The sequence below is a fragment of the Pseudorca crassidens genome, chromosome 10, assembly GCF_039906515.1.
Source record: "Pseudorca crassidens isolate mPseCra1 chromosome 10, mPseCra1.hap1, whole genome shotgun sequence".
Classification (NCBI taxonomy): Eukaryota; Metazoa; Chordata; class Mammalia; order Artiodactyla; family Delphinidae; genus Pseudorca; species Pseudorca crassidens.
This window is the reverse complement of record NC_090305.1, coordinates 20,405,888-20,416,209: the sequence shown is the minus strand read 5'-3', so window position 1 is coordinate 20,416,209 and position 10,322 is coordinate 20,405,888. Positions and strand designations below refer to the sequence as shown.

The 10,322-nt window shown below is 42.4% G+C and overlaps 1 protein-coding gene across 7 annotated transcripts in view; it reads right to left on the bottom strand.

Moving 5' to 3' along the window:
* Positions 1 to 6,974: 6,974 nt before the first annotated feature.
* Positions 6,975 to 10,322, bottom strand: part of CARMIL1 (capping protein regulator and myosin 1 linker 1) — a 317,492-nt gene continuing 314,144 nt past the window's right edge. For 6 of the 7 annotated variants that reach the window (XM_067752162.1, XM_067752161.1, XM_067752157.1 and 3 more), the window contains one exon: positions 6,975 to 8,019. In XM_067752162.1, coding sequence (XP_067608263.1) covers positions 7,883 to 8,019 — 137 coding nt within the window. In that variant the 3' untranslated portion in view covers positions 6,975 to 7,882. The remainder of the gene's footprint in view (positions 8,020 to 10,322) is intronic. The other variant, XM_067752167.1, reaches the window with a different exon arrangement.

Genomic DNA, 10,322 nt, shown 5'->3' with positions numbered 1-10,322 from the left:
TCAATGGTCGTCATCTTCCCTGTATTGTGCCTGTTAAACACCTTACATTTCACCCCTCGTCTGAGTAGAGGGAATCTGTTCACAGACTGGGCGACAACAGTGGCCTCACTGTGAAATGAGTTTGATGGCTGGGTCTACAGGGAGACGCCGTCATGGTCCTCCTCTGGCCCCTCCATGACCCGATAAGCTCCTGACTCCATAAGTTTGCCCACCTCTTGGCCTCCTGATTCTCTTTCGCTGCTGTTGTCTGTATTGCATTTGTGGTAGCTGGTTGCAGTTCGCCTCTGTATACCTGACCCCTCAGAAGAGGGACAACGAGGAAGAGGGATGGGCCAGGACTGTAAGGGTCGTGCAGGGTGTTTAGGGATGGAGTGTATGGTCAGGTCGCTCAAGATGTCTGTTGCTCCCTGCACATCCCCTGCTCCACCAACACCTGAGTCACCTCCGCCCTACTCACAGGAACGTGCTTTCCCCCTGCCCCTTAGGCCAGAATGGCTTCACCTGCTAGTTTGTTAAAAGGAAACATCGGCACTGGTGAGGGGCTGTGAGGGAGGTGCCCCTGCTGCCGGTTTCCCTGGTAACTGATGAGCCTAACTAACATTGGTCAATTTCCCCTATAAATGGTAGACCACCACCCCCACCCCCCCCACCACCGCCACTATAGGAAAGACTGCTGTTGTGTCCTGCTCGCTGGCTGCCTCACACGGTGGGGTGTTGCTCCAGGACCTGGCTTCAGATTTGTAAGCTCCCCTGACCAATAAGCCGTTATGTGTCTGTCGTTGTCTCCCGGGTCTTACTTAGGTCTTGAAGCTGGGCAACTGCAAGGCCTGCAGGCCTGCGGGGCGCAGCCCAACAGAGTATTACAGTGGAAACTAATTACATTGATGTGTACAGTTCCTAAAAACATTTTTAAGACAAATTGTGATTTAAAAGTGAATGCTTTAGAGGCGAATGTGCTTTAGAGGTGAACGTGCTTTATCTATTAAATAACACGATCTAGCAGGATATCTCATAACTACCGTAATTCTGAGTTGTGATGCGTGTGAAGGATGTCTTGCAACGCCTGCAGTGATTGTAAACTGGTAGGAAAATATCCCAAGTGTTGCTAATACAACCGTGGCTTGTTGCATATCCTCAAACTGAGGGAAATGCTAAATTGCAAACGAGGTTAAAGAAAATAAAGATGTAATTTTCACGATCCAAGTTCACAGATGCCTTGAATCCTACCCAGCCCTTGGCCTGCAGGTTAATGACCTTGTTTAGAGTTTGGGAAATCAGTGGCAGGTGGACAAGCTGGTCTCTTTGGACTGAGTCTGGCTTCAGCTCAGGGACACTCTCCAGGAGCCCAGCAGTCCAGGCCAGCAAATCATATCTTTGTTAGCAAATGGTCCCCCCTGCCCTCTGGCCTGGAGTGGGGAAAAAGCCATGCTTTTCCTTTGCAATCTTGGGCGATGAGGGTACCATCAGGGTATCTGCGATGGGATAGAGCAAGCTCGGCAACCTTTTGCAAAATCAGTTTCCGCTTTATAGAAATGTAAGGGCATGGTGCTTCTGACCCCTTATCTCCGTCAAGAGTTGGGTCTTGTGAGTCCTAGATCTCTACAGTTATCACAAAGTTTGATTTTTGTCATTACTGTGCACGCCTCATGGTCACTCTACACTCATGAATCACTGGTATTGGACACGATTATTTCTTTTTTTTAATTAATTTTTTTAGAGTATAGTTGCTTTACAATGTTGTGTTAATTTCAGGTGTACAGCACAGTGAATCAGTTATATGTATACCTATATCCACTCTTGTTAAAATTCCCTTCCCATTTAGGTCACCACAGAGCATTGAGTAGAGTTCCCTGTGCTATACAGTAGGTTCTCATTAGTTATCTATTTTATACATAGTAGTGTGTATATATGTCAATCCCGATCTCTCAGTTCATCCCACCCCCCCTTCCCCCTTTGGTAAGCATAAGTTTATTCTCTACATCTGTGACTGTATTTCTGCTTTGCAAATAACTTTATCTGTATTGTTTAGATTCGACATATAAGTGAATATGATATTTGTTTTTCTCTTTCTGCCTTAACTTCATTCACTCTATGACAATCTCTAGGTCCATCCACATCTCTGCAAAGGGCACTATTTCATTTCTTTTTATGGCTGAGTAATATTCCATTGTATATATGTACCACATCTTCTTTATCCATTCCTCTGTCAGTGGACATTTAGGTTGCTTCCATGTCTTGGCTATTGTACATAGTGCTGCAATGACCACTGGGGTACATGTAATCTTTGTGAATTATGGTTTTCTTCAGATATATGCCCAGGAGTGGGATTGCTGGATCATAAGGTAGCTCTGTTTTTAGTTTTTTAAGGAACCTCCATACTGTTCTCCATAGTGGCTGCACCAACTTACATTCCCACCAATAGTGTAGGAGGGTTCCCTTTTCTCCACACCCTCTCCAGCATTTATTGTTTGTTCATTTTTTGATGATGGCCATTCTGACCTGTGTGAGGTGATACCTCACTATAGTTTTGATTTGCGTTTCTCTAATGATTTGTGTTGTTGAGCATCTTTTCATGTGTCTGTTGGCCATCTGCATGTTTTCTTTGGAGAAATGTCTATTTAGATCTTCTGCCCATTTTTTGATTGGGTTGTTTGTTTCTTTGATATTGAGCTGCATGTGCTGTTGGTATATTTTGGAGATTAATCCCTTGTCAGTTGCTTCATTTGCAAATATTTTTTCCCATTCTGAGGGTTGTCTTTTCATTTTGTTTATGGTTTCCTTTGCTGTGCAAAAGCTTTTAAGGTTAATGAGTGGACACGATTATTTCTGATGCCCATGGGTCATCCTACTGATGCTGAAGAGAGTGGGAAGCAAGAGATGAGGGGGGACGTCATCACCAAGATGCGAATTGTAGCCTTGGAAGGGAATAAGGTTACCTGGTGGTGTGATCAAAGTGAGAAGGTGGTCCATGAGGGGCCAGCCTCAAAATAATTTGATTACTGAGAGAACAGGCTTCCAGGACTGGCCAGGCCACAATGTGAATGTGCCACCAAAGGGTCAGATGTCCCCTTGAACTCTTTTGATCTCATAAGTTGGAAGCAGCCTGCCTTCACTCTCCCCTCTGAGGACCTGAGAGAAGACGGTGATCTCTTGACCCCTTGGATGGATGTAGGAACATCCCTAACATGAGCTGCCCCCTGTACCAACACCTCCCACTCTGCAGGCCTGGTTCCAGGGCTCCCTCCTCCATGGTTCCTGCCATGGGTAAGGACCCTGTTCTACGGAAGAATCCGTGTACAGCACACCTCTGAATTCTCTGCAGGGATTCAGTGTCTAGGAGGTCAAAGCACATCTTCCCAGCAGTGGTTTTTCTGCATCCAGCCAGGCGGCTCTGATCACATGGAAACCAACTTGGAGTGTCTGCCACCTTGACAATATTTGTCTTTAATTCCTTCACACCTTAAGAAACAGGTTAAATGTATGCTTTTATTGTCAACAAAGACTTCATGATCACAGTATGGCAAGGAGGTGCAGAGTTGTGCCTAATCCCAAAGGACTGGGTTGGGTATGGATGCATGAAACAGGCCCACAGTGTAAACGGCGCATACAGTGTGACAGCCTCATTCTGAGTTAAATCTAATGCAAGCTGAAATTAGAAAGTATGGATGTATCACGCTAGTTCTGTTATATTTGCCACCGTTGAATAACGGCATGGATATTACCCTTGGAGGGATACCTAGTGTGAGAACGGGGGAGAGCATCTAATTCATAAGAAATTTTTCCTTCACCAAAGAAGCTACAAATTCAAGGTGTGATTAGTTGACTGCGTATCTTAGACCTTAGACCAAGAAATCTTGAGATGCAGTGTGTGGGTCTCACGTGCCTTGTTCTACATTTTGAACCTTGGCAATTTGGGGGATGGTGGCCAACAGTGATCAACATTCCAAACCCCAGGCAGACGACCCTGGCTCCGGGCAGGTGCTGACGGATCCACAGAAGCCAAATTCATTGCTTTCCCATGTCTAGATGTGAGACAAACATCACATAGATCTTAATATACGTTAATTATGTTACCAGCAGATGAAACTGATGGCCCGTGTTAGTGAATCAAGCTTCTCCTGTGTTCAGCTGTGTCATATGGGGTGTGTGTGCAGCTACAGTTGCAGGGGGCTGGGAGGCCCCAGTAAAACAGCTCGCTGAGCAGTTTGCCCAGCCCCAGGCCTGTACTGTGAAGGACAGGTGAGGCCAGGCTGCTTCAAAGCATGGATTTTTAAATTTTATTTATTAAAAAGAATTTTTTATATATAGTTTTTATTTTTTAAATTTTTATTATAGTTGACTTACAATGTTGTGTTAGTTTCAGGTGTACAGCAAAGTGAATCAGTTACACATATACATATATCCACTCTTTTTTAGATTCTTTTCCCATATAGGCCATTACAGCGTATTGAGTAGAATTCCCTGTGCTATACAGTAGGTCCTTATTAGTTATCTATTTTATATATAGTAGTGTGTATATGTCAGTCCCAGTCTCCCAGTTTATCCCTTCCTCTCCCTCACCCCCTGGTAACCATAAGTCTGTTTTCTACATCTGTAACTCTGTTTTGTAGATAAGTTAATCTGTACCCCTTTTTTAGATTCCACATATAAGCAATATCATATGATATTTGTCTTTCTTTCTCTGACTTACTTCACTTAGTATGATGATCTCTAGGTCCATCCATGTTGCTGCAAATGGCATTATTTCATTCTTTTTTTTATGGCTGAGTAATATTCCATTGTATATATGTACCATCTCTTCTTTATCCATTCCTCTGTCAGTGGACATTTAGGTTGCTTTGATGTCTTGGCTATTGTAAACAGTGCTGCAGTGAACACTGGGGTACATGTATCTTTTTGAATTATGGTTTTCTCCAGATATATGCCCAGGAATGGGATTGCTGGATCATATGGTAGCTCTATTCTTAGCTTTTTAAGGAACCTCCATAGTGGTCTCCACAGTGGCTACACCAATTTACATTCCCACCAACAGTGTAGGAAGCTTCCCTTTTCTCCACACCCTCTCCAGCATTTATTGCTTGTAGATTTTTTGATGATGGCCATTCTGACTGGTGCGAGGTGATACCTCATTGCAGTTTTGATTTGCATTTCTCTAATAATTAGTGATGTTGAGCATCTTTTCATGTGTCTGTTGGCCATCTGTATGTCTTCTTTGGAGAAATGTCTGTTTAGATCTGCCCATTTTTTGATTGGGTTGTTTGGTTTTTTGATATTCAGATGCATGAGCTGTTTATATATTTTGGAGATTAATCCCTTGTCAGTTGCTTCATTTGCAAATATTTTTTCCCATTCTGTGGGTTGTCTTTTCATTTTGTTTATGGTTTCCTTTGCTGTGCAAAAGCTTGTAAGTTTCAGTAGGTCCAATTTGTTTGTTTTTATTTCCATTACTCTAGGAGGTGGACCAAAAAAGATCTTGCTGCGATTTATGTCAGAGAGCGTTCTGCTGATGATTTTCTCTGAGAGTTTTGTAATATCCAGCATTACATTTAGGTCTTTAATTCATTTTGAGCTTATTTTTGTGTATGATGTTAAGGAGGCTAAGGGGTTGGGTTCTGGCCCGGTTCTGGTCTTCAGCAATTTGGCTAAGGGGTTGGGTTCTGGGCTAAATGAGAGTCGAGAATGCAGGTTTCTAGTTGACTGCGTACCTTAGGAAGAGCAGGACTCCAAACACAGCAGTGACAATCCTTGAGGGTCTGAAACCTCTATTTCCTTAGCGCCTTATAGAGTGGACATGAGGGTCAGCCACATAATCTAGAGCCTCTACCAAGACCTCCCACTGGGCTCCTTCAACAATCTATAGAAGGTGTTGGTTAATGTTCTTGCTCTGAAGAAAAAAAGAGGAACAGGCAGAGAATGAACTCCAAATGGTTTCTACAGCAGGGCCACCACACCTGGGCAGTGCTTTTAATCTAGCAAGTAAAAAATGCTAAATCTTTTCATGGCCATCTCAATTTAGGATTTGCACACTAGGGGTTGAGGACAGGTGCAACATTTTTGAAAAACCAGGGCTGCCCTGCCTCCTTAGATTTTCTGTTGTAATTTTTCCTTATTTTTTCTTTCACAAAAAAGAAGAAATGAGTCATTGTTTTCCCTTCAAGTTTGCAGTATTTCCTCTGGGAATACTGTGTTAAAGTGGATACTGAACAGAAGCTGGATCACACAGGGAAACAAGCCAGCATGGGGCAGGATCAAAGGCATGAGAACATCTTTTCTACCACAGGTGGAGACAGGTGGAGCTCCCCATCGTAAATAACCAGGTGTCGGTTATCCTCTTCCTGGATTTTCAGTGGCCATTTTTAAATTGCAGTTTGACTTCTTTCCTACACCTGACACATGCCTGCCCAATTGCTGGCCAATGGCCTCTGCAAAGTAGACCCAGGCCAACCAATGTTATACTAAGGAAAAATACATTTGGAAGGTCAGCCTGCCCAATGTAGCCATACAACGAAGCGTCCTCAAAACAAAGTGATTCCTGGCTTTTTTGGCCCCTGTTTGGTATAACTGAGATGGGGTGTGAATTACTGATAGGCTGATTCTTAGTTTAGGGCTTGCACACGGCACCGGTAGGAAAACCATGGTCTGTAACTTAGGTGAAGATTCCCAGACCCCTCCTAGCAGTAGTCCGGCTCATCTCACAGTGCCTTGGTATTTTCTGAGCGACTCAGGCCCCCACTCCATCATCTGGCCCTGTCATTTGGCCTGAGTGGGCTCTCTTGGACACTCATAATATAACCTTTTGATGAATTTCATCCTTTGGCCAAAGGTGAGAGGAGGCCATGGAATTAGCAAGTTGCATTTATTTGGAATGTAATAGGTTTTTGATTATCTGGGAACTGTGGTTATTGTGGATTTTTGGAAAACAAAGTTCATCACAAGCCAATCCTCACTAAAAAAGTCACTGGAGAAGGTCGCAGTTCCACTTGTAAAATCATTTTATTGGTATAAATATACATATGCATAAAATACCTTCAGCGTGTATGTAAGTGAATATTTGTGAAATGTCTTCAAAAGTAGTAGTTTGATTTTTTTACAGGTGTCAAAGTATTCTCTCTTAATCACACGTTAAAAGCTAATATGCAGACAGAAATTAAAGGCCTTCAAAAAACACGAATATTCATAAAACCTCATTCCAGTCAACTATATACATTAATCTGGGCACATGGTAGAATCAGCCACGGGCCTTTCACTCGGTTCTTAACTTGCTCGTTGATGGTATCACAAAGGTCACCAGACCAAGTTAAAATGTACAATTCCACATCGGGAAGGAAGAAGTTCCCCATGGGAGAATGCAAAAACCATACCCAAGATCTAATATATATAATTTATACAAATTATTAGTGTGCTCTGTTAATATAATTACAATGTGCAATTGCATACATCAAGAATAAATTGCTCTATCAAGTCAAGTGCAGATTTGACACAGGTACGTGCAGCAGTACCCCAGGGTCAGCTGGATGGTGTTACTTGTGAGTTTGTGTCCAGTTACTTTGTTTACCTCCCCAAACTCATCTTACAGGGCAAACTGTAGCTGCCTCAGAGAAATTCAAGTAGGGCCCATGGGATAATTGCTGGCATTCACTGAAGGCATATGAAGGAATGCATAGAAATCAAATGCTAAGGGTTGGGAGAAGATCAGACATGTGCTTTGATTACCGAGAGATGGATCTGTTTCAGTTTTGGTGAGGGGGGGTGGGGTGGGGAAGGACAAAGGAAAAAGCACCAAGAGAAGATGCTTAGGAAGTAGGAAGAGGTGTTGCCCTTGGTTCCTCTCTGATGGCCAGCAAACGCACCCCGCATGGTAAGACTTCTACGTGGGTGACCGTTACACAAAAATAAACTCTTTTTCTGCTTCTTCCCCAGAGTCACTGGATTTGCTGCCTTGCTGGCCATCTTTACTGGAGGACCACTGCTTTTGTTCTTGACACTCCTGGGCCTGCTGGCCCCAGCTTCTCCTGGACACTGAAACAGAAAGGAAAGGAAGTCATTATAGTTGATGAACAAGAAGATGCCAGTGGCCTGAGCAGTAATGGGGTGAGATGCAGGGGCCCTGAAGAGTGGGAGGGTTCGGGATGAACTTGCTCAAAAGCAACTTGCCAAGTACATTTCAAGACTCTAGACAGAAATTAAAAACAAACCAACAAAACAAAACAGAAAAATCCCAGTCTATGAGAGGGTGAGCCTCTCATAGATGTGGTTGACCATCTGAGGGCAAGGACCCCAGGAGGTGAGGGTGTGGGTGGGAGCGAAGGGAGAGGCCAGGAAGGAGGAGCACTGAAGCCACTGTGCCCCAGGTGAGCTCCTCAGTCACAGCTGCCCCCTCATGCAGCACAGGAAGCAGAGCCCTGAGGTGGACCATTCAGGGTTGGCCATCCCTGCTTCAGGGACGGGATATAAGCAGAGGCCCTAGTAATCCTTGTCAGGGTTTTCTATGTCTTAGAAAACTTCAGTTTCACTCGCTAGGAAATGAATCGTCTTGTAGAGATGAATTAATACTGCCTATATTCAATCCTCTAGGAACCAGCCTCCAGGTAAAAGAACTGCCATTTTTGTTGCCTGTTTTGATCACATATAAATATGAAGGATCTGCTGTGTCTCTACAGAGCAATGAGAGAACAATCACCAGACTGAGCCTTTGTGATGTGTCCTGCCAGGCGCTCTGTTGTTCACAGCTACGGGGTAGGTTCCATAAAACTTGGAATCGGGATTTAACCCAAATTTTTCTCCAAAGCCCATGTTCTTTCCAACTAGATCATAGCTTCACTGCTACTATACCTTGGGAAAGGTTTAGATGCCACACTCCAGCATGACTGTTAAGGGTTATTAAATATTACTCACCAAGTCTATTGTATAGACACCACTTAAGCTAAAAATACCAAACCCATGCACTTTGTGTGGCTTGAAAGAGTACAGCTACCTCACTCCTCAGAAGTTTAAATGATCCAACCAGGCACGTAGTCCTGGAAAAGCAAGAGGATTCATTTGATTCTTCTAATCATTTCGATGTTAGCATTATGGTAAAAAACTCATCTTGGATAATTAAATGTTTACTCTGCTAAAGAATGGTGTTTCAGGAAGTGAAAGCTCATGAAACCTAATAGTCAAAATGCAAACATAGTAAAGTACTTCTCCTGCCACTCCTGCTGTCAGGGCCAGATTCTGACCTCTAGACAATAAAAATTTAAGTTTCGTTAATTACATTAAATTGAAATTACTCAATTCTGAAAAGGAATAAACTTTCAAATCTCACCATACAAGTAAGTAATTTTTAAAAATTTTTTGACTTCTTTTTACCCAACAGCTTTGAGCAAATTCTCAGATGGAGGGGAAAAGCAATGAAAAAATGATATATATTTTTATTTTTTAGCTTGCATTGGGTAAAAAAATTAAATGTGTTTGTTTGGTCCTTTGAAAGTTGTTAACAAGCCAGGTTTTGGAAAAGTAAATAATTTTCTATAAATAGTTTGCCCTTTATCACAAAGCCAATTTGATAGTATTCAATAAGACTCAAAGTATTTAAGTTCTCAACTTGTGTGTGTATTATGAACAGGAGTTAATAGAGAAAATTTATCATATTTTCATCTTGAAATACTGTGCAATAAATAATCTAACCTCATAGTAGAGCATTACTAGTGAAAACTGCTAGGAAATTTTATTCATTCATTTTAAAACTAAAATAAGTATTACTCAAAACTTTCCAACACTACAAGCTCTAAGGAAGAAATAAGTATGGTGATGCATTGCTCATTTGTCTTCAGAGCAAACATATTAGCTTTTATTCTTAGATTAAAACTTTTCATCCTTCCCAATATTTTAGGCTTTCTCGAAATCCCAGGTCTAATTGATGTTACATGATATGACATCAGACTACTCTCTAAAAATGGAGAAATTCACGCAATCAAATATGTTTCTGTCACAGATAAAAACCGAGAACCCTGGACCAGGGCTAAGCGAAACTGAGAGAAATCCAACACAGGAATCTTCCCTGCAAAAAGTAAGATTGTCCTTTAGCCTCCATCCAAGTGACACTAGTATTTGAGTCCTCCAGGGATGGGGGGTGGGCGGGGGGCAAGTTAACAGGCTGGTTTCTGAGTTGGTACCAGTCATGAAAGCAAACATTTTAATTTGTCCGACATAGTCACTGAGAGGAATAATGACATGCTCTTTCTGGGGGACTGTCAAAGCAGTTCACTAGGGTGGTACCATTATCTAAAAATTTATTCTAAAAATATTCACTGTCATTGATTTAACTCTACCAATTGGGA